At 39.1% G+C, this 24,829-nt stretch overlaps 1 protein-coding gene across 1 annotated transcript; it reads left to right on the forward strand.

The window, feature by feature from the left end:
* The first annotated feature begins 8,815 nt into the window (after positions 1 to 8,815).
* Positions 8,816 to 24,773, forward strand: cracr2aa (calcium release activated channel regulator 2Aa). The gene is made up of 18 exons (XM_041039006.1): positions 8,816 to 8,924; positions 12,301 to 12,696; positions 14,202 to 14,313; positions 14,415 to 14,604; positions 15,720 to 15,866; positions 16,207 to 16,297; positions 16,419 to 16,514; positions 17,670 to 17,857; positions 18,456 to 18,527; positions 19,308 to 19,353; positions 19,564 to 19,652; positions 19,804 to 20,158; positions 20,507 to 20,639; positions 21,138 to 21,219; positions 21,594 to 21,708; positions 22,062 to 22,163; positions 22,467 to 22,543; positions 23,355 to 24,773. The coding sequence occupies exons 2-18, from the start codon at positions 12,487 to 12,489 to the stop codon at positions 23,443 to 23,445; spliced, it is 2,196 nt and encodes a 731-aa protein (XP_040894940.1). The 5' UTR covers positions 8,816 to 8,924; positions 12,301 to 12,486; the 3' UTR covers positions 23,446 to 24,773.
* Positions 24,774 to 24,829: the final 56 nt, after the last annotated feature.

The following is a 24,829-nucleotide window of genomic DNA, read 5'->3' on the forward strand; positions in this document are numbered from 1 at the left end:
CCAGGATGGAAAGTATCAGTAGGAACCTGGCTGTGGAAAAGGAGCTGTAGTTCTAAACTGAAGCCCCCTGATCCCTTGAGGAAGATATAGTTCTCACCACACTCTTATTCTACAGAGCTTCAGGGTGATATTAAACTTATTGAGAGAGTTTCGAAGCCTGTTTCACTCTGGCATTTCTCGCAGGAGAAAATGAATGTGATATTTTTGTGCTACTATTACATATGAAAAAACTGTAAATAGATTATGTGAAATCCACCTCCAGAAATGTATTATATGATATGACATTATATTTGTAAGTGAGCAATCCAAGTGAAAAATATAGGCCTCTTTATTATTCTAAAAAAGTAGGAAGACACACGCACACCTTCATGTCAGCAAAATGTAACTCAAATAAGTGTCAAGGGTTATGTAGTATGTGAAATGTGGGCATCAGTTTATTGAATGATTAATATGTTCTCACAGCGAAGAGATGACACTTTAATGTTAAAAACCTTCTGGTGAGGAATATAAAACCCTGAAAAACTTAGATTAGGTGAAAAAAAATTATTTTAGTCTTTGGCAACCACAGCTGGCTTTGGCCACAAGAGGAAGTATTTACTGTTCCAGAAAGAAGCATGATTGATGGTATATACACAACGTTATATCCCTATAACAAACTTCAAACCAGACAGAAAAATGTTCTTCAGTCTTAAAATTCAAACACTTTATGCTGTTTTCCTTGTGCTTTCCCAGCTGAATTCAAAAACAAAATGTCTTTATACAATATATAAACACTGAATTTCAGAGAAGTACCCTCATTTTACAGTTAGTTAAACCTGCAGTAAAAGATTTTTTTTGGTTCACTTCAGGGTAGTAGTAACAAGCTGTGAACACAACACTGACATATTAATTACCTCCACCAAGGAGGTTATTTCACCGTTTCTTATTCAGTCAGTTTGTTTTTGTCAGCAGGATTATGCAAAACACATTGAACCAATTTGCACCAAACTTGGTTGAGGAATGGGCCAAGGACCAGAGAAGAACCCATTAAATTCTGGTGCGGATCTGGTTAAATGGGTAGATCCACAATCTTTTTATGACCTTGCTTAACAGTGGAAGATTGGGAATGTTTCAATGTTTTGGTCAGTTTCTCTGGAAATAAAAATAATCAATAAAAATCAAGTTAAAAAAACAGGTATTTTGATCTTGTTATCTATGAGTTTAAACAGTTTGGTGCAGATCCTGATAGTACTCCAGATCTGGTGCAAGAAAATGCTGTATCCACATTACACACAGAGCCATACTTACTATGTTTTCTGACAAATAAATAATTTATGTTATCAGATTACTTCCTTTTTCCTTTTATTTATCTGTTAAAAGAGCTGGACAGACATGTGTAGGATTATTTGGCCTTGGCGGGGGTATGCGCTTAACTGAGTGCCATTTCAGTTCATGATGAAAATATGTGGGTCTCAAGTGACTAAATACTCCTCTTTATTTCCATTTTCTTTCCAGCAAGATGCTTACTGTCTGTTGTTTGATGCTCAGCAATTCTTTTCTTTGTGCCAGAAACAGCTGTCTGCTGTGGCTGAAAACTACACTGATGAGAAAGTGAGTTGTGACCTCAGAAAACCGAAACAATGTGGTTTAGTTGACTGTCTGTTAATTATCTGTAGGTCATTACAAGTGACCTCTTTCTCGTATGAGTATCATGTGATCCGTTGTTAGGATAAAAATATTATTCATAGCTCGTCTCATCTCAGATTTTTTTCCAAAAAAAGAACCAAGTAGCATGAAATGGTTGCCAATTAAAGTCAACATTTAACAGATTATGGAACAATCCTTGCATGTCCAATATTATTTCTTTTATGTTATTATGTCTTGTAAAACAAATTTATTGTCAGCACTAATTCCAGCAAGTCAGTCCTTCATGTTCCTTCAGCAACAATGAAATGAGGCCCCTCAGCTCAGTTTGTTTTTTCCCTCCTAGTTCTGGAGCAGCATGAAAACTATTTATTTTGGAGTAAGATTGCCAAGAAGTGTATCCACAAAAAACTGGGACATACGCAGAACTTAAAAGAAGCCCGTCGCTTTCATTTTTCTTTCTTCAAGACAGAAAAATGACAGCTTTTTAACACTGTACAAAGACCCTGTTTTATAAAGAGGGCCGTCACATCTTGGGTTTGTTGACCAAATAATGTGTGCTGTCGCACACAGACACATCTGACTACAGTGGAACTTCACAACCATTTCAAGATGTGCAGTGCAGTCTACATGCCATGTTGACATGTTCTTTTGTTCATCTTACTCACCTCTTAAAGTGTTTCCTTTTTAACATGTACTTCATCATACACAAATGTGATTTTGATCCAGTCACCGTCAAGACCTGATCAAATTCTTTGACTATGGTCCTTGACACACCGAAAGATAACTGATATACTGAACTGAGAGATGCACCCTACCAAGTAGAAAAGTATATATACTACAGTAAATACAGACTATAGAGGAATGAGATTCAGGCATTACAACCTGCATGAACTAAGAAACAGAAGTAGATTATTTCATCTGGCTGGCTGTCAGCTTCATAAATCAGTCACGTATTTATGGTCCGGCCTGTAAAGAACATGCTGGAGCTGGAATATAATTTTTACATATGCTCCACCCTGCATATTGCTCTGTATAACACTGATACAAGCTGGTTTGAAAAGTTTAGGAGACACTAGGGAGGCCTGCTATTCTAAGAGTTCAAAGGTTACACCTAGGTTGCTAAAAAGAAAGCGGGTGTTAAAATTGTGCAAGACACACACTTCAGTTTTATTACCAGATATACATAAATTAAAGTGTCAGTATACTTGTGAAAAGGTGTTTAATTGCTTAATGACAACATTGCATTCAGATTAAGTTATAAAACATGGTGCATTGCCAGCAGGTTCTACCACAGCATGTGTCATTTCATTTTATCATTCAGCAGAACTAATAGACTACAGTAGGGGGAACCTGTCAGATTTCCATTTACAAAGGAAAACCCCTGATGTCATCTTCCTCTCTGGCCCAAAACCTTCACCTTTCCATACACAACTGGGCAGCGGACCAAAGAGAGGGGGAGGGAAATAGTGGATAAATGGTGTCATGAGGTGAGACCAAGCTGATGAGTGACTTTAAAAACAGTCCCACCAACCTTTTTTTTTTGCATTGGTGTTTCTACATTTCTAGAACAATCAAAAATGTTTTTATTTCGTTAAACTCAGAAAATTGGGAATCTCTATCAAACCTCTGTTTGAAATGAATTCATTATCTAAAGAATATGTGTGCTCAGCAAAAGAATAGCTAACAACAGAAAAAAACAAATCCAGGTCTTTCCCTTTGCTAGGGATTTTTATTCTCAATATTAATGTCTATTCTCAGTTAAGAGTGTGAGTTACAACCTTTTATTTCATGGCGAATAGAGATGCTTTTATTGTGGTCTCTTCTTTGGTTGGACAGCAAAAACGTCTTTTTAAGTTTATTTCACCTTGAGGCAAATCTCAGACGATTTATCCTAAAACAAGACTATGGCGTGATTGAAATAACACCTGCAATTCATTTCTGCAAGCAGCATTTATCTTGAAGCTGTGTAGCCCAGAAAATTGGCCTTTTTCTTCCTGTGGGTTGTAAAATGGGACTTGTGAAAGCCTGAGCCAAATAAAAGATAAAAAGATAATGTTTTCACTTGCCCAGGTTATGGAAGTGGCTGAAAGGAAAGCACATGTTTCAGACACCACATTTGGTAAGTAAGAGGGAAAAGGATTTCACAAGGCTTAAAGTGTTCTTTAATGAAATAAAATGTATTTTATTGAAGGTCTAAAAGTCAATTTGCTCCTTCATATTACAGTTCATCAAGCTGGAATCGGATTTGTTGGTTTAGCATATTGGTTAAGGGACAGAAAGTGAAAAGATTATGAGGTTAAAGGAATAGTTCGGCATGTGTGGAAATATGTGGGGAAATAAATATATATTTTTCATTTCCTTGTCAAAAGTAAGATGAAAAGATTGATACAACTCATCTTTATGTTAGATATGAAACTCGAGCTAGGAGGTTAGCTTGTCCTAAAGATTGGAAGCAAGTTCAGCCTCTCTTTGTCCAAATTTAGAAAAAGGAATCTGCTTATCAGCACCTCTAATTTTTACCAATTGATACCTTACTCTATATCTTGTTGACTTAAACTGTACAAACACAGAAGTAGTTAGCTGCCCCCCACTTCCACTCTTTATGCAATGCAGATAATGTGATACTAGTCTTATCTACCTCTCAGAAGGAAAGTAAGCAAGTATATGCCAAAATGTTGAACCACTCATAAGCTTACCAATCCAGCAAAAAGGTTACGTTGCCATTTTATTTACTGTGTTGTCCCTTCAGGTGATTTAATCCGAAGGGAAACCGCAAAGTCGATAAGAGAGTCTGTCGAGGTACACAAGTGCAGTGAGATAATGGAAAAGTCTGTGTGGTCAGTATTAACATATGAAGAAAACCATGAAACAATGGAAAACACATGTTCCCATGTTCCCTTGGGGAGGGGCCTATGGCAAGTGGTACTTACATGCAATCATGTCTAATGGCATAAATCTGGTTGCAAGAGGGAATGGAAATCCCTGATGCAAATATACTGTAAGGCTGAGTGCAGATATTCAACACTGTGCGCCATAAGAGATTCACTAATCAATTGGAGGCAATATGTTCGTCATAATGGAATCGACAGGGGGTGAATGGGATGGATTGGTGACGCAACTATTGGTGATGCTTTGAAAGCTTTCCACTATGTCACACATCCAGCTAAAAACTCTGGCCCTCAGTGTATCAGCAGCCACCCTGTAAATGGAGCGTGTAATAGCTTGTCTTGCACAATAAGACTTTGTGTGATAAGAAGCAATAGCAGCAGCATGCTTGCTTTGCATGCACACGACCGTGCTTCCAACTTGGCAACATTCAGGGGGCCAGGTTGCCACATAAGTGTGGGCCCAACCATCACCACATCCTTGGAAAATAACTCAGATTGGTCAGATCTTTCATCACTGTAATGTAAAAAATACAGAGAAATAGCAGAACAGAGAGCGAGAACATGAAGGATGGAGTTGTTTGTGACAGAAATGTGCCACTTGTGGTATTTTGCTGCAACAGCAATTTAACCATAGCTCCCAGACAACATCAGATTAAAAATAAATCAACATTTCCACTTCATATTTACACCCCCACCCAATTTACTGTATGAAAGTATCAGCATGTCTCTCTGAAAATAATCCCTTTTTCACACAAGATAGTATGAATGAACAGCACATTGGAGCCTGCCTCCTCCTTAGATTATCCATTCATAAAATAATTTCTACTACTCAGCAGCGATAAATTAACCATGACGTACTCTATCTCCATATCCAGAGCTCATTAGTGTGAATGTTTTGGCTGCAAATTAAAACCACAGGTGCTGAGCTGGATTCTTTAGCCACATTAACCTACTGTAGAGTGCCACCTAGAGGTTCTAGTTAGAAAGTAAGACCCTGAGGGATTCAAAATTAGAAAACAGATATAGATTACAAAAAAGCAATACTCATTAGGTTTGTTGTATTACTAAGTCTATTTAAATAATTTTTGGTTCACATACACAAATAATCATATATGCAAAAGAGACATTTTGTTGCAATGAATGTGAAAACTACTACATTAAAGTTATCTTGAGGCTGTGACAGGACAATTGCCAATGAACCTTAAGCAAAGGGGCACTGAAGTAAATGAAGTCTGAGTGCCAGTAGGGAAAATCTAGGTGAAAAGAAGAGCAAACACACTGTATCATAGATGTCACTAAAGGTCTAAATTTGGAGGCCTTGTAGGTGATAACAACCCTTCAAAGTAAGTCTGACCTACATGTGACTTTTCCATTCTTTACCCAGACTGCGGAGGTCCAATGACAAAAGATCAAGAAGTCCTCATAAAGTTTTACAGTCTTTCTGCTGCAGCACAAATATGTGAATGAGTTCTTCAGTTCTCCCTGGCACAAAGTCCTTTAATTGTTATGAGACTGAAAGCACAAAAGAGGATGTCTATAGAGGAGCAGAGATCTGAAACCTTAGCCACAGAGATACACAATCACACAGAGGAGGCCATGGCTATGAATGGAAGAACCGTCCACATGCAGAGACACATCCCCAGCCAGTGGCATATCATTGATCATAGTCACATTGCGTGATCCCAGAGGCACAGAAAGAGCAGTGGCACAGATGACTCCAAGCCCCCAACCACACACCCCTTCATACTCTGAGATGCAGAGCAGAATGAAACTCTCCAAGAGTGATGTCAGTCCTTCCAAGGCCTCAAACCAGAGGAGTGTGGTGACACTGGCTGCATACCCTCTCCTCTCTTTCTTGCCACTCTGCTCTGGTTCTTCTCTCCACTGGTGGAAATGGCTCCCAGAGGTCCTGTAGTAGTGGATCTTTGCTCGGCTTGACTGTAGTTTTCTATCTACCCTTTGAGCTTCACGGATGGTGGAGTTGGAAAAACTGTAGCTCTAATAAGACATCCTGAGGAAATATATATTGCTCTTTAAATCAGAAAATACCCAGTTTCAAATAGCAATTTCTTCATAGTAAACAGATAACAAAAATACAGAACTTAAAATCATATAAAGGATTATCACCCTTTCTTGCTGTTGTCTGCTTCCACTCATGCACGAAATGAGCGCTATTCAAATGATCATTACACAGTGTCCTCCAGTGTAAACACATCTGGCTCTGAAATCTCAGCTGGAGCATTGCCTTGCATGCATCTGTTTGCTGCAAATCAGCCTTTCAAAAACAACTTGAAGGAGAGACAGTCAAAGCCCAAGGGCCCTCATCACCACCGCACATGCGGAACATCCATGCAGTTTCAGTCCGTGAAGTGGGAAAGTGTGACAGTCGTGGCCTGGGAGAGTGTTTTTACACCTGCTTGGCTGCTGTGCAATGGAGCAGACACTTTTTTATGGTACAGTATAAGACTGCTCCCCCTGTATATTAGACCCACTTGTTATAAACCAGAGTCCAAGCTGATCTGTACCATTTATTAGACTATATCTGGCCAGATGGAGAGTGTAAAATCTGCTACAGTATGTTGAAATGATAATAATAATGTCTATGAAAGCAGCTGATTAAACACAAGTTTCCTGTTTTAGGATGGAAAAACTAGTACTGAAGTGCTTCTCATTCAATTGCAGTGCGTCCATATGAGGTCCTATACTGCCCTCATCTGAGCCTCATTGGTACTACAACTGTGCAACACAACAGTTTGGTCTTGAGTTGCAGTATTTAAAACTGAGCCTTCTCCTTACTGATTAGTGTCTGTAGTTTTGATAATATGACATTAGTTTCTCTCAAACAGGTAGAGGAACTGAAAATAAAAATAATTTTGTTTTAACTCCTTATTCTCGTTTATTTGGCTTAGTACTTAAACCAGTAATTAAAAAATCTTAATAATGATAATAATACTTGGTTCTTTTGATTTGATCTTTACAAGTTCTGTGTGGACAACAATTCAGCTCAGTTCTTTTTTGTGTGCTATACTGACTGTGGGACTTTCCTCTGTGCTTCAGTGATGAACACTATTTGAAGAAAAAGTAAAATTACCCAATCCAGCAATTCCAACTACACTGATATTATCGTCATCTCTGAACTGATCAGAAAAGATTCAGGCCTTATCACTCAGGTATAGGTAACAGTTGTATAATCAGCCACCTAATGCATGCAGGTTAAAACAGACCACTTGTTATGCATCTGGATTTCAAAGCACGTGGTGCCTTTGAAGTGTAAATTTGGTGCTGCCACAGGTCTGCAAAAATAAATCTGTCAATATGGGATGGAACAGAAGGCTACTGCTGAGAGCTACAAGAAAAAAAAAATGTCAGTCAAACATACAGTTAGCACAGATCTTTAGATTAAGGATGAATACATGAGGTCAGCATTTTCAAAAACTCTAATGCTCATTTCCTATAGAGATGGCTTAATAAGCCCAGAACCCAGCAATGAAACATAACTAACACTCCTTAAGTACTGTACCTCGGAAAAATCTTTAAGTACATGTACTACATTTGAATGTTTTCATTTTATCCAACTTCTACTTTACTACATTTCAGAGGTAGATACTTTTGCCATGAAATGGCAAAATGTCTGCTGTAACTCAAGGTCAAACATTACTTCGGGAAGAAATGTTTAGTGCTTCTGCAAGCACATAGGCATTCACCACTGTTTCTACTTTGCTACGTTCGTATATTCAGAATGTCAAAAATAATTTTCCAACTTAATTCCTACATGCCAGTGAACAGAATACAGTGTACATTATTGTGCAACATTCAAGTATCGTACTTGTCAAACCCTGTTTCTCACTGTCCACCACAGAGGAACAGTGCAAGATAACAATGTTGTCTTACACTACTTTACTTTAGGTTATTTCCTCGTACTAACAGAGATAAAGATCACACAAGGCTTTCAATAGAAGGAAAATGTTAAGAAATATATAGATGTCAAGTGTGTTTTTAATGGAGATTTAATTTGGTACGTGCACTCACACACAAAGAGCTCCAATTCATTTTCAGAATAAAATGTTTAAATTTGTATAAGTGAAACAATAACCACGTCTGGAGACTGGGGAATTTGAAGAAACAAAAGGAAGAAAGAAAGAAAGAAAGAAAGAAAGAGACAGAGAAAGGAGGGGGAAAGAAAAACCTCCGCCTTGCTGCGTGCGGACTTCCTTGTTAGCGTTGCTATGGTTACCCACGATGACTTTATTGAAGTCCCTCCCTGCAGGTTTGCTCCGTCAGCGCTCAGTCAAATTCCTGCACTCTCACCAGTTGACACTTGTAAACAGTGAACCTCACGTAAAGCGGATAAGGCCGATACAGAGCAAACCAATGAATTCCTCCGAGCTGAATTTCACTTTTCATTCACCGGTACGTAGCTAACTTTTGTTCCCCACCGGCCCGCAGACTACAGCAGCGAGCGCTTTTCAGCTAAATTAACCTGACAGTCTGCTCTTTGCTGCTGCCGTTAGCCTCACGTTACAACAACTAGGTTTTGAAGGGAAGTCCTGTCTCGCTAACGTTAACTTTTGAGTTTATGTTACAAACAGTGAAGTGGCACAAGGTCAAGGAGGCTTCATCTGTCACAGGGAAGTTTCACAGTAAAACAAAGCGTGGCTATCGTGCAGGAAGTGAACGTTTTATCTTGTTACACGTGTTTTGTGAAACTGGAACCTGTGGTTTGCTTCATCTGGCCATTGTTTTGCTTATCACAAACCTTCCCTCTTCTGTTGACATTATGTTTACGTGTTGCAAAGCGTTTGCTGTATTATTTTTTTTATAACATTTATGATGTAATGATGTAGTACTTGGCAGGTGTAACTTGGTATTTGTTTGGCAAATTGCAGTTCTTCAAAGGGTGTCCCTCGGTAGCTGCAGATGACTGATGATTGTTGTCATATGTTTAAAAAAGAACATGGCCGTGACCTGTCTCCAGGAAATAGAGGTAGATTTTAATTTTGCGGCTTTACTTGTCATTCCTGAAATACCATCAACGTTTTAAACGGATGTGTAGTCGGATAAATATTTGGGTAATGCTTAATAAAGATTGGCTGTGCTGGGTTGGATATTTTTGCAACTCATGAGAAACTTATGAGAAACGCTATGAGAAACTTGTGCAATTTGACGGTAGGCGGAGAGGAGGATGACACACTGAAGTTAGGGATCGTCCGATTGATAGATAGATAGATAGATAGATAGATAAATAAATAAATAAATAAATGCAAAGCAGTGTAATTAAAAAGTGTGCAACAGCATGAACACAAAACATAACCTTTTCCACTAAAGGTGAGTTCCAGAAACAGGTGTCACAGCAGATCTAAGTTTTTTTAAAACGAAAAAGGCAGCATGCTACAAAACCTTTGTGTTTTTTTCTGAATAGCTCTGTCATTTGTCATAGTAGACATAGTAAAACATTTCATCTGGGCACATCTATGCACAATGTTTTTTTTTATTTTTTTAGAAATAAATACAGTATGGCCAAGTGAGTTTTTACATGAGTTTTTACTCCCTAGTTTTGTGATTTTTGTCAGGAAGCATATAAACCAAACTCCTATTCAACTGCAGAAGGCACAGACATGTACCTCTTACAGGTCTATAATATACATTATGTCATTAGAAAGTTGGAGTAGCTGTTGCTTTAAAAAAAAAAAAAAGTCTTATGAATCATGTTACAAGAATTACTTTGGTAAGAGTGAGCTTTTTTAAGATGGCATGGTCACAGCTGTTGACCAGAAACTAAATTTGTTTCTCTGTAGTCCGGATCACAACATCGGTGCTTACCTAAAATGAGGCTTGTGAAGCCTGTGACGTGTGTATTCAGGTAGACAAGAGAAGCACATGTTGAACTCATAATACCTCATCTGTGTATAGCCTGTTGAATGTAGTGACCATTTAGAACTATAAGTTCAGCGTCTGCCTACACATTAACTGCTCCATTATTTTTCCTTTAAATACAGTTTGAGTTTCTGTTTGAATATACTTTGCTTAGCCAGTAGTGACTGGTGACGCTCTAACAGATAAGGTAACTCTATGCAAAGCGTTGAGCTTCAGCATTTAACCACACATCTTGTGCCAAATAGTTTTGTTTCAATGCAAATATTAATTTATCCCCACAATGTATTAATTTACTGCAGTTTAGTAAAGTTAGACCAAGTATGTGGATGAATACTATCTCGACACTTGTGCCAGTTGTGTTCTCTGGACAAATTGTCTTTCCATTGTATTATCTGTGTGGAACCAAGTATCCCAGTAAACACCCTCTGAGTGTTTTTGGTGTCTAATATCCTTCTACTCTAATCTTAGGTCACTGGCCACCTGTCTAAACAAACTTCACCAAGTTTCAACAAAGGAGCCATAAACCTTTCTGTTGCTTCTGGCCTGGTACAATAATATGGATTATCATGTGTTTGAGGGCAAAAATACTACATTCCTTTGTCCAAATTTCAAAAGTTCCCTTTCTTATTTCCTCCCCCCCTTGCTTAAATTTTGTCTGTTGCTTATTGTGGGCTGGTGACTTTCCTCGTGAGGTTTGTCATGCTTGCAATTTGTTGCACAATGTTCAGGCTCAAACTTCCAAGCATGACATATTCAGAAATAGCAAATGTTTCCTAAAGACCACGTCACTTTGCAGAAATGTTGAGACAAATAAAATGTTTACACTCATTTTCATGTACATTTGAACACCAAATGTGGTCCAGTATAGGTTAGCAGAAATGGGAGATACAGACAGTTAAATCAAATTTAGATTCAATTGATTAATTAAAATGCTTCTGCAAACTTTATCAGCAAAAAATATAGCCTGTACTTGTAAGAGTACTAGAATTGAGTCTGTGTGTGTGTGTGTAATGTGTCTGACCCTATATTCTCTTCTGTTCTTCTGCCTGCCTACATGCATGCCTCTTTTTCTTCCTGTCTGTGTCTTACATTTGACCGACATATGTGCCTTTGCGTGGGTCAACACACACACACACTGTCAGATGCTCCTTGTTCATGAATCGACTGAGCCAACTCATGGTGCATAGCAGCCTCCAGAAAGCAGTCTTCCAAACCAGTGCACAAAGAACTGTAGTAAGCATGAAACCGACCTCTAAGTGAGTTATATCAGTCAATACTTCCAGGCAGACAGGACCCTCCTCGTCATACCACAACTTTCTTTTCAGTTTTGGGTTTACTTTTTACTTGTCAGATGACATTAGCCTCAGCAAGGACTGTACTTGAAGTGAAGCAGAAGAGCAGCAGTTGTTTTAGGGTGTGCAGCACACACTGGACCACGTTTCATATCACATCTATATCTTTAAATCAGACTGAAAATGTGTGTGAAAGAGTGACACAACAAGAGAGAGCAAATATTAATGAACATGTAGGGTTACTACTGTGTACTATGGAAGACAATAACACAGTCACTGGCTTTGTTTTTTTTGTTTTTTTTTACTGTGAATATATAATTTCCAGTGTATTAATGTGCCCTTCATATGCTCAGATGTACAAAATGTACTGATCAGATTCTCTTTAGTTGGTTCTGTTAACCCACATGTTATTGAGTTCTTAATGTGCTGGAGACAGTGGTGCTATATCCTTTTTTCAATTCTCTTTGTGATTTATTGTTTAAACAGTCTTTTATAGACATGTACAGTAACATATTTTGTTATGCAATACATACTTTCAGAATATTGTTATTAACTATATTCAATGGACGAAAGGCTGGACTGAACTAAAACTAAAGGCTCTGCTCCTGTCTCTCTCCTAGGTCTCATCGACTAATTAAAGAGGTGGTTGCTAAGAGATGACAATCTATGACATTGGTGAAAGCCTCTGATGTACAGCAGCCTGAAGCTCGACTTCTCCTGGATCTTTTTCCTCCACACCTCTGTCTGTACTTGGCTCATGTGAAGGACACGGGAAGCGCTCTTATATCAACAGACTCACAAATACCATGGCAGCTTTTACTGCCCCTTGTGCCATCACCAATACCACGACCGCCGCGGTGGCCCGGACTGCATTGCAAAGGCAAAGAAGCAGCGAAGAGGAGGGCAAATGTGAGAACGGGGACGTGGGACAAAACACCATCCTGGAGAAAACCCGCGAGTTCTTCCAGATGTGTGACATCGAGAACAAGGGCTTCATCACTCGACGTGACATGCAGGTAAGGTTCCTGATACAAGGATGAGTCTTAAATGTCTTAAAAATTGTTGATCTTTGTTGTGTATAAATATATATATCTATATATTAATTCATATTCATATAAGAGAACCTTTTGATTTTATGTTAGCATAGATTACATATATAGGCATTCTACCCTGGAAAGTAATAGAAACGCATTGTTACTAACTTTAATAACTTGTGGAGACACCTAATTGACAAAGTATCAGCACTGATATTTAGGGTCTACTGTGTACAGGACATTACATTCACATTTTCTTTATTTTTATAGAAAACTACTCATTCATCCTGAAAGGGCACGAAATGCAGGGACGCTTTGTGCACTCATTAATCATTCTGAACAGGACACAAACAGGGACATGTGCACCTTATTCAAAGCAGCATGAAAGAGATTGAGACTCAGCGAGCCATGCGGAAGCTTTGTCATGCAACTCCTCCACTCACATTATTGTGCAGATTCACTTGTGCTTCGGATATTCATCCCTGCCATGGCTAATCCTTTGATGAAGCACTTGTGGGCTCTCGTTCTGAGGAGCATAAATACATAGAGGGGAGGCTTTGATCTGGTGTTTATGGTAATGGATTGGAAATTAGATGGCGACCAGGACATCGGTCCACTCGAACGCTTGTACTTCAGACTACAGATTGTACTTAAAAGCAGCGCTTGATACAGTCAGTGATTTGTTTTACACTTTCCATATATTGTCCAAAGTTTGTAGATGAGCGAAATAAGTGATATATTTTTTCGGTCACAATATTTTTGCAGGATTCTCACTACTTAAAGTACGTTTCACACCTCGACCACCAACAGGCAAGCTTTACAGTTCTACTGTTTGCTGACATAAGGGATATGTTCTGCCCAGATAACACATTTAACAAGAACAGCTGATAATCTTACACTGATGCTTTCCTTTCCGTGTCCCTCCCCTGGGTTGAATGGGTGGCCTCAGTCAACATTTGCAGCAGTGTAAACAGTATAAAAACCAAACTGCTTACAGAGGTGTGGCTGTGTTGGCTTTTCTTGCAAGTGGTCCAGCAGTTAGTGTCATGGTCAGAAGGTTTTTTGGGAGGTTCTCTCACTGGATTAACCCCTTACTTAAGAAGCAGCTGTCACGTTCTGTCTCTGTTTGTCTACTTGAAAAAAATCTCTAGTTAAAGGGCTCACTTGAGCCGACATCTGTTCTAGTGAAGGGTTGATACACTGGAAAGATCCCAGCTGTAAAGCATTGTGTCTGAAGAGGGTGAATGTGCATTAAATATTTCCTGGTTAAAATATAAATTAGAAGGAAGTTATTTGGAATATAACTAACATCCTGTGCTATTAGAGCTAATTTACTCTACCACCAACTGCTCTGTAGCAGATACACCACTACACAAATGACTGTCCTTATAAGTCTCAAGTAGCAGTTGTTATAGCTACAGTATATTTAATGTTCTTGAGGCTTTGCTCTTGCCAATAGCAGCTGTGTTTTGTGTCTTGTTAAACAGAGGCTGAATGGCGAGCTCCCTCTCAGTGCAGAGGAGCTGGAGAACGTATTCGATACCCTCGATTCCGACGGCAACGGATACCTTACCCTTGATGAGTTCTCCTCAGGCTTCAGTACGTTTATAGTCCATTTCTATTCCTAACAATGCCTCCAGTGTCATCAGCAATGGTAGCCTGATGTTTCCATTGTGCACCTGTGCTTTTGATTTTTCCAGGTGAGTTTTTATTTGGCCAGACGATTTCTGTGGAGGAAAGCATGGGGGACAAAAACCTGTGTAAGAGCTCGCCAGAGGTCCTGTACCAGACCCAATGGGAGGAGAGCCTGGCAAGAGGAGATGAGGATGAAGAGGAGAAACACTTCTGCATGTTAATGGAGAGCCTCGGAGCCAACAGTGTCTTTGAAGAGTGAGTAATCTGTGTGTGTGTGTGTGTGTGTGTGTGTGTGTGTGTTGTTAGGTCTACTTCATATCTTTGCACACTTTGTCAACATTTCCTCTTAGTCTACTCTGTATTTTGTGACTTAGCCTGAGACTGTAATCAGCTGTGCAAACTCTACAAGAGTTGGAAGTTTCCACTCTCAAACAAAGCAGTTGCTGTGCTCCCTCTGTGAGCAATCTGCTTAAATTTTCAAGTCTTTTTCATAGAATCCCATTTGAAATATACAAGTTTCATTTTACCTCCAGATAACAGGCACACTTCAGCCTTCACAAACTTCTCTAAACCATTACTGTTTACTTTCTCTGCACTGCCATTTCATACATTAACAGATCATTATTAACTCTAGTCAAGGTCTGTTTAGGCATTGTTTTGTTGACTGAAAGATATGTTATGACAGGATCTTATGAAATGCATGACTTGAACCACCTTTAACAAACAGCTCCAATTCAATAAAAAGAAACAGTAGTGGAGGTGGATGCCAGATTTACACATGCTTTTGGTTTCCGCCTACCTGGTTAGAGCGTCAGATGACATTTTAGATCAGATCAGTTTGTGCAGCACTAAGTGATATTGATATTTGCCAGACTTTGAGGATAAATATTTGTAACTCTTGAAAACACAGATTTGTTTGATTTTCCTTTCCTTATCATAGCCACATTGCATTGTTTCAGACGGAAACATTATTGCATCATTATTCCTTTTTTTTGTTTGTCTTGCAACTGATTTTATTGCAAATTTCATTCCTTAAATCATTGTTTATATCCAGTCTTTTAAATGCATCTGTTGCAGCTATGACAAGTGCAAGATTTTTGCTCTAATAATAAATGGATTTTTCAAGGCAAAGAACATAATGTCCTATTAAAAGCCACTATAATCTGCTACCTGAGCTGCCTCTTATGCTTGTTATTGTGTTGTTGTTGCTGTGCTCAAATTTCCACCCATGTCCTCACCATATTATGTCTATTTTTAAAAACAAAAAGGATAATGAATTCCTACTGAAACCTCGTGACGAAGACGTCCTTAAAGAAATTGGCTGTGATGCTGCACTTAGTTACACCTGCGCCTTCATTCTGTCCCCTCAGTCCTGCTGAGGTGCGCAGTTTGTGGGCCCAGCTGCGCCGGGATGAACCACACCTTTTATCCAATTTTGAGGACTTCTTGGCCAGAGTGACGTCCCAGATCATAGAGGCCAACCAGGAGAAGAGGGAGATGGAGAGCGCTCTCAAAAGGTCAGGGCATGGCATCTTTGCGTATTTGATCATTAGACAATGTAGAGGGCTCAGAGGCATCTCCACTGAGGTTTATTTGGCCGACTAATGATGAGTTGTGAAGTGGCTCCCTAATCAGTGTATGCACATCATTTAAAGAAGTTGTTTTCATTCTTTGTGCCACTGAATGATGGCTTTCATAGATGTATTGTTTTTAGAGCATATCAACAGGATTATTCACCTCTGTAATATACAGTATAACCTAAATTGTGTTGATCTAAGCAGCTGTTTCACATACATGCCTTATATGAGGGATAGATTGTACATAGCATGTTTTCACATCTGAATTTTATCCATTCAGAAAAGCAGCAACACACGATGATGAGATCCAGCGTCTGTATGAAGAAATGGAGCAGCAAATAAAAAATGAAAAAGACAGGATTGTGCTACAGGTACAAACCTATTAGATATGTCAAACAAGTTTTCCTCTTTGTTAAATCTGTCAAATAATGTACACCTCCTTCCCTCTCATCCTTTTGCTTTGTTCCTCTCTCTTTCATCCCTGCACTAAAGGACTATGAGCGATTTCTGTCTCGGAGTCAGGAACTGGAGCTGCAGCTGTCCAGTAAAGAGAAAGAGCTGGAACAACTCTTCCAGAAACAGAGAAGGGTGAGTGAGATCTATCAAAACGATTCCCCCCCCAGAGTGCATTGCAGTATTCACAGTCTGTGAGAAAGACTTTTCGTGCGTACCGTCTCTCACTTCAGTTTTCCCATGGAGAAATTCAGCTGTCAGAGCAGCAACAGATGTGAGGCACATAAAACAAGATAACAGATAATATGATGCTGTAAAAAAGCTAATAAAGTGATTTAGTACCACTCTAGCACCAACACACCTATTAAAATATCATTATAACACAGTGATGAATGTATGCATGTGCAATGCCAACCTATACACATATTTTTTCTTACATGTTCAGGCACTTAATATGTCCAATACAAAACATCCAGAAGAATTGGAAGTATGCATTGATAATGAATGTTGGCTGGCGGATGACTGGGTTTAGTCCCTAGACTATGACCAAGCTTGCTAACTTACTGTACATGACATTCAGTTTACTGTACATTTTATAAAATACAGTGTTATCAATACTTTTCCAGTGAGCTTCTTCTGCAGCAGCAACAGCGTGTATTGATAGGTACTGATAGAGGTTAATAGGTTCTGTCACACCTCCGTTTACAGACTTGCGCTCAGGCATTTAAGGCCAATTAGTGAACTGAAATTAATTCTGGTCATGCCACCAAGGACTTTTCTTCTGTTCACACCTCTTTAGCACCACTAATTAACATGTCAGCAGTTTGCCAAGTGTTACCAAGTTTCCTGTTTGTGGAAAACAGCGGCCCGTACTCGGGTGAAACTGCTAGCACAGCTTTTAACGTGTTTAGTTTTCATGCTATTTGTGTGCTTTAATGGAATTCATGCTACAAAAGCTGTTTATTTAGAGACTGATTGCATCTTCACATCACGCTGTCACATCAAGAGGTCATTGTACATTTACATTTTTTTAGAACTGAGAGCACAAGGGTTGGAGTGAATTGTGTGAATGTTTACCACTAGGAGTCGCCCAAGTCAGGCAATTTTATCTTCCTCACACTCAGGGACTCTAAATTAATAAATTTACATTTAAAATGTTACAGATTTTATTAATGTTGATGTGATCAGCAATGACTGGCATATCCAAAAATATTTAGTTCAACAAAAGGTTTCTTATTTGAGATTTGCTCACTATTCTTGTTTATTTTTTGGCCACCGGTCTGCCTCCAGTTGGAGCATCAGTGCCAGGACCTTCACAGTGAACAACATGTGACCAAGGTGGAGAATGTGAAGCTGAAACAGACGAATGACGAGTTAGCACGGGAGCTGGATCACACCAGCCAAGAGCTTGTCTTGGCGCAGGAGCAGCTGAGTCTGCTGCAGGAGCAGTCCACACGGCTTCACGAGGAGAAGGAGTTGTGAGTTATACTGTAGCTAATCTTAATAACTCAGGTTTCTTTATCAGTCCAGCCCTGAGTATTTGGCCTCTCAGTTTCTTATTTCTTGCCCGTTGGTCAGGGTGTAATTACATGTTGTTGCTGCAAACAAATAGAGAGGCAGTAAAACACCACAATGTGATATGCACTACAGAATACACAGTTTAGACTGCTTGTGAGCAAGAGCTGAATTTGTGTGGTCTATAATATTAGTATCAACTGACTGACATCAAGCTATAAAAACTATTGAGACATTACACAATGATGTACACAATGATGCTGACAGACATATAAATAAGATACAATAATGATAGTTGTGTGGCTGTAACCCACACATTATTTTTGTGTCTGATTCTTCCTTGAGGTTTATTCTCGTATACTGTGAATCTACATTCTGTTATAAACAGAGACTCTGTGTCTTGAAGACAGTTGAAAAGAAAAGATCCTGTGTCTGTATCCTATAAACTCACTGTCATTTTTCTTTTCTTTGCCCTGGGTTATAAAGTGTAACCACAGCACAGAGTGTGTCTGCTCAGGCATAGAGCATGTGTAATAAAGGATGCATTGTTGTTCAACACAGGGAAATTTACAGACTGACTGAGGGAGTTCAGCGAGAGCGAGCAAGCCTCCTCAAACAACTGGACCTTTTGAGGTATGATCAGAAGAAAAATGGAGGCCCTTCTTTAGAGAGAACAGTTTTACAGACAGGGGTCAGGCATGTTAAATGTTGCTGCAATGATCTTCTTTTACTTAAATACTGTAAATTATATGATGAGTATAAGCTGATAGTTAAAAACAAACAAACAAAAAAAAACCCTGTTTGTTCTTGTTTGTTAATGTTACTTTATATCTGCAGTGGGGATGTGGAGGAACTGACCTCCAGCCCTGTGAGGCAGAGCCTAGCCACTGGGTCATGCCAGCCATCTTGGCCCAGTAATAGATATTACTGGTGTATATAACTTACAGATGCCATATTATTACAGTATTGGTCAGACTAAATAATTTTACAGTAACACTTTTTTCAGTTGGTAGTTCACCTCATATTATTGCAGTGGTCACAGCACAAAGAAGGACTGAGCTTAAAATCGTATTTAGATGGGAAACTTGCAGAGCATTTAAAGCTCCTTCTCAGAAATGATCTGCTTAGTGATCAGTTACAGTGACTCCTAGCTTGTCACTGCTCATTCTACAGCTGTTTTACTCCAGTGTCATGTTTAGCTGTAGAAATGTGTTTCTGAAGGAGAGTTGCATGTATAAGAGTCATTGTAGCTAGAACGTTGTTCAGTAGCAAACAGCACCAATGTAACAAGACTAGACATTTGAACTGATAATGACTTTGGTCCATTACTCAATGCTGAAAATTGTGTAACGGTTCAGTAGTATGAAAAGTTTCGCCATGTCTTCAGTATCTTTATTTCTTTGTTTTATCCAGGGAAATGAACAAACATTTACGGGATGAAAGGGACATGTGCTATCAGGTATGTGCCATTTATTATAGCGAAATTAATTCTCTGTAGTATTTAAAGTTCCCCATGTCCACACCCCATGTTTCGTCTTTTTAAAGATTAGAGGAATAGAGAAAGATGTAAGTGATCACCAGAGCCCAGAAAAGCAACCCCAAAATTTAGACTGAACCCTGAATCTCATTCCACAGTATGAATAAAAACCTCATTTTCTTAACTCTGCAGAATCCAAAGAATTCCAAGAAAACTCTGAGTTTGAAGCAGACGCCTTTAATCAGTGCTGTGAAACACTCAAACTCAAATGTCTTCAAGAGGTAAACCATCACCAAGTGATATATTAAATACTAATTTGATTACTTTTCTGTTAAGACTGAGTCCAATGGAACACGGCCCACAGTATGTACTGTGTATGCTGTGTTTCTGTTAGTTAGTTGTGTGGGATGTAATGTTGCTTTGTGTCTGCAGTGGGGATGAGGAGGAGTTCATCTCCAGCTCCGCGCGGCAGGACCTAGCCAATGGGTCATGCCAGCCATCTTGCCCGGCAGAGACAAGGGGGCACCTTCAGAGGATCATCTCCATCGAAGAGGACCACCTCCCACACTTGCTCCAGAATGACTGTCAGGCTCAATCCCCTCTTCACGAGTGTAGTGAAGGAGAGGAAGTCTCCGACAGTGAGGAGAATATAGACTTGGTGATGAGCGATATTTACCCGTGTGCGTCTTCTGCCCAGCAGCAGCAACAGTCAGAGGGAAATGTGGAGAAAAGGGAAACCCCCACATCTCCAAGGGGTCAGCCTGTTGGCAAGGAAACCAGCATAAATGTAAGCATGTGGGCATTAAGTGATTTATTGTATGGAAGCCTGGCTTCACATATAATAATGTTTTTATTCTGTGATCAGTATTGAAGCACTACAACAGTTGAAATTGCTGTAAATAATTAAATGTGTTTCCTTTTATTTATCGCAAAATAACCCTTTTCCAATCAGGTAGTATAAAATGTACTGGGAGGAGACAGGTGTTAGTTTTCTTAGTGAGAGCTCCCTCATCATTACCATGTTGTAGCCTACCTCACACCAATATGAGCCATCCACTTGACTGGTTGTTTAAAGGGAGTTCCTCAAACTTTCTTCCGTTCCATTTCTGCTCCCATCATTCCTCTCTTTATTCAGGAGGAAGGCGGCCCCTCGCCTCCTGACCGCCTCTTCAAGATCGTTCTGGTGGGGAACTCTAGTGTGGGAAAGACCTCCCTCCTTCGACGATTTTGTGACGACTGCTTCCACCCTGGCACTTCTGCCACTGTGGGTACGTACTTTAAAGTGCAAACCCCACATGTACATCTCTTGTCAGTTCCTGTAAGCAAAAGCACCAAAACACCCAGCCCTGTGGTTGACCTCAGGCTCTCTGTGTGTTTGCCTGCAAAGCGCTTTAATATACCCGTTGGTTGTAACAGTGAAAAGAAAGACAAGAATTTTTTTTTTTTTTCTTTTTTCTCAAGGTTTGTCAGTAGCATAGTATTATAGTATATAGTGTTGTATTCATCAATAAAAGCTGACAGTGTTACTCAAGTACGAAATTCTACTTTCAGTTTTTCCGTTTTTTGCCCTGATCTGAGAGTTATTTTTCCAACATGAACATGTTCACATTTAAGATTTGTTAGGATTATGTCATTCTGGTCATTGTGTACATTTCCAGTTTGTGTATTTGTGCATGTTTCCACTGTAATTTATGCCATTAAAATATATATCTATGTGTATATAATGTTTGTTGTTGATCACAGGAATCGTTTTCTTGTCTGTGCAGGTATAGACTACAGTGTAAAGACAATAACTGTGGACAACAGCCAGGTGGCACTGCAGATGTGGGATACAGCAGGACAGGAAAGGTGAGATTTCAACATATGAGGTGATGCCAAAGGGATTATCACATTTGAAAAAAAGCCTTTAATGTACTGTAACTCTAATGCAGTTGTGTCCTTTATGGTATTTGATGAATCACTGTCTGACATCACTTTCTTTTAAGAGCTTGCTTGTTGAATTCTTAGATGTTCCGTGAAATTAAATAGTTTCCTTGTTTTTGGTACAAGTTCAAAACATACCCCACAGTTTTTTTCTGTGCTTGTGCTGGGTCAGACATTACTCCTGTGCAGCTGCAGTTAAAGCACAGGGGGAGTTTTCAGGGTTTTTTTTTTTTTTGATGTACCAGTGTAAACATAACACTTCCTCTTTTGCCTGCTTCCTCCTCCTCCTCCTCCTGTAGGTATCGAAGCATCACCAAACAGTTCTTTCGCAAGGCTGACGGTGTTGTTGTGATGTATGACATCACAGCCGAGCAGAGCTTCACCGCTGTCAGGCAGTGGCTGACAAGTGTAAAGGTAACGTAGGAACATTTGCCCTGTGCACTTTTAACAGAAATACCCCAAGCAGAACAAATGCATTTGTTCTGCTTGGGGTATTTGTTTTACTCTCTGTCTCTGTAGAGTTATTTTGACTCCCTACAGCAGACAGAAACAGAGGTATATGTTGAATATTTTTTGCAGTATAATGTAGAAAATATAAGACAAATAAAGGTGTGTTAACAGTGATGTGTCTATTCACTGCTGACTGGTTTTCCATTTGGGAACGTGGAGCAACAAGGAGCAGCTGGTGGCCTACAGTAGCCCTTTAACCACTGTGGTTTCTCTTTAAATGATTTTCCTCTGGTCTGTTTTCTTCTCTTCTTTTATAGGAGGGTGCAGGCGAGGACATTCCCATCATGCTTTTGGGAAACAAAACAGACAAGGAGATTGAAAGACAAGTCCAGAAGGGAGTGGGTGACAGACTAGCCAAGGTCTGTCTTTCTGTGTTATTTCTGTGTTATTTACTAATTTACTTTTATTCTAATCTAGTCTCTGTTGTGCAGTGCAGTTTCTATGGAGATTCTGTGAGCCAATGTCGTTACATGAGAAACCTTTTTTTATTTGTGCTTTTGCGACATTTAGAGCAGAATATACTTAAATGTCTCTTGATAGGCATGCACTCATCCGTGTGCGAAAGGTTTAAATTGCTCAGGCAAACAGCTTATTTCAATCACAGGAGCCTTTCTCTTCTGTGGTAATGACCATCATCATCATGATTTGGTCCTTTTTTTCAGGACTGCCATATGACTTTCTATGAGTGCAGTGCGTGCTCCGGACACAACGTGATGGAGTCCATGGTTCATTTGGCCAGGTGAGCATGTGGCTGTGTGGTGTGTGTGAGTTTATGCAACGGGAAAACAAAGAAACAATAATTGTATTAGACTAAATATGGAGCCACTGTCTGCTTGAACAGCTTTGAAAGTGGGATTATTTCTGTACTGAAATAAGGCAATTCATTGAGAGCCAAATGTTTAATTTGCTCTGTGCTGGAGGAACAAAAGACCTTTTCTTATAAGCTGGTTCTGCACGGCACAACAGAAAATGGTCACGCCCAAGTGAAAATATCTGTTCACAATTTCACTGGTGTGAAGTGGAAAATCAAATGTCCATGTCAGTGTCTGCACCATATCGTTTTCTCTGCGTGTGACATCTCTGACTTTCCTATTTCAATTAGAGACGTATTGGCAAAATGTGCTGCAGTGTGCCTTCTTCTCTCTTTTGCATTAGAAAGCTGCACCAGTGCCTTATTTAATCCATTACTGCTTGAAGTGTCAGTAATCCCCTGTCACTTACATTTCTGCATCAAATATCACACAGTACTGTTGCATATGTTGATAGAATTACAGTTTTGACTTCATGGTTCTACAACATTAACTACACAACAACCATGACAAATAACAGCAGGAAGTGCTGCAACCAAATCCCACAGTGGGAAATAACGACCCTGCGGGTTTCATGTAGACCTGATACAGCGTGTGCAGGCTGAAATGCAGTAGCAGTTGCAGCCACAAAACACACAACAAAAAAGCACAGGAAGTACAAAGGACACACGACATTATGGTGCACATGTGAATGTCCTGTCACAGCTTCGTCATGTGTTTATGTTTCATCATGTCTCTTAGAATTCTGAAGGAACAAGAGGACAGAGAAAAGGAGAAGACTGTCATGCTGGTCAGCAGCCCCCCAGAGAAGAAGAGATCCTGCTGCGGTTGAACAGTAAACACACACACAGTAACACTACCCTTTACTAAGATACACAATGTGATAGTGTGACCACATGTGTCAGTGAGGAAATGTCAGCACAACTGCTTTTTGGCCACTCTTCAGCTTTGTAGCAATCTGGGTAAAACCAACACCAGAATATACTGTTGTGTTGTCACAGATGTTATTGCACTATTATAACAATCCACTATAGATGATTTCCCAAGGAACTAGTTGCAGTTTGCAAATAACCTCATATTTATATTTTATGAAGATGTAGTTAAATAATAATATAAACAATAATGTAAGAAAAGTTCAAATGTTCCCTTTGAGGGTTAGATATTAGAACAACTGAACAAATCTGTCCCTTTTTAATCAAACTAAGACTTTTTTTTTTTTTAAATGTAGGATATTTCCTCAAACTCTGCCTGTATATCTCAGATATTTATTTAGCTTCCAAAGGCCCTTTATCCGTCACATTTGGGCATTTTACTGTATGTATTAATATATTAATTCAGTGTTATGTGTAACTTTTTATCTGTTTTGCTTCTTCACATTTTGGGCACAAATATGACATGGACACAGTCACTTGAACAACTGTAAAATGTGATTCATTAACAAAACGTTTGGTGTTCACTTCTTGTTGATGTCATGTCCGGAGAGGCTTTTATTTCATTTTGTGGTAACTTGGGCCAAGATATCTCAGGTGGTGTTATGTTGTGTTGTAGAGGTGTCTCAGTTTTTTCACCCGGTGAACAAAAAACACTAACTGTCATACAGAAGTAATATATTTCCACCGAATAAACAAAAAATGTTCATCATTTGTAGTTCAAATGAAAATGATTAGCTTCAACTGTACTATCTCTTCCAGGGTGGTTATGTTTAATAGCATTGTATTTTACAGGTATTCATGTTATTTTGCCCACTCCATTCAAATCGTACAGTTAGTAATTTATAATTTTGAGTTGTTTTTGTTGTACAGGAGGTTGTTAGCCTGGGAAGTTGACTCAGTTGTGTTGTACCTGGGAGACAATACTAATTCCCCCCTAACAGACCAAAGGAAGTTAAATATTTATTTCATATCACTTTAATCTGCCTCAGTGCCAAGTATTTAATAAAAATAGCGTCACTGTAACATGTTAAGTAAATATTCTGGATATTACAGGAAAGTCACAGTTGTAGAGGTTTTGGTCAAAAGTTCAGATTTAACTATTTGATATTGCACTATAATCACTTAATAGTGCATCACTACTGCCAGTGTCTTGCACATCACTTTAATGTATATATAAAAATGTAAATAGGATAAAAGAAATTAATAAATAAAGATTTGTTTATCTGTGTATTATATGTAACACACCTGGTGGCTAATTTGTTTCTTCCTGGGACCATGAAATTT

Source organism: Toxotes jaculatrix, chromosome 5 (assembly GCF_017976425.1).
Source record: "Toxotes jaculatrix isolate fToxJac2 chromosome 5, fToxJac2.pri, whole genome shotgun sequence".
NCBI classification, from domain to species: domain Eukaryota; kingdom Metazoa; phylum Chordata; class Actinopteri; family Toxotidae; genus Toxotes; species Toxotes jaculatrix.

Coding starts and splice junctions, on each gene's coding strand:
- cracr2aa (XM_041039006.1), top strand. CDS start 12,487: ATGGCAGCTTTTACTGCCCCTTGTGCCATCACCAATACCACGACCGCC. Junction 17,858..18,455: donor CTTCACGAGGAGAAGGAGTT/GTGAGTTATACT, acceptor TGTTCAACACAG/GGAAATTTACAGACTGACTG. Junction 19,354..19,563: donor AAAGGGACATGTGCTATCAG/GTATGTGCCATT, acceptor TTAACTCTGCAG/AATCCAAAGAATTCCAAGAA.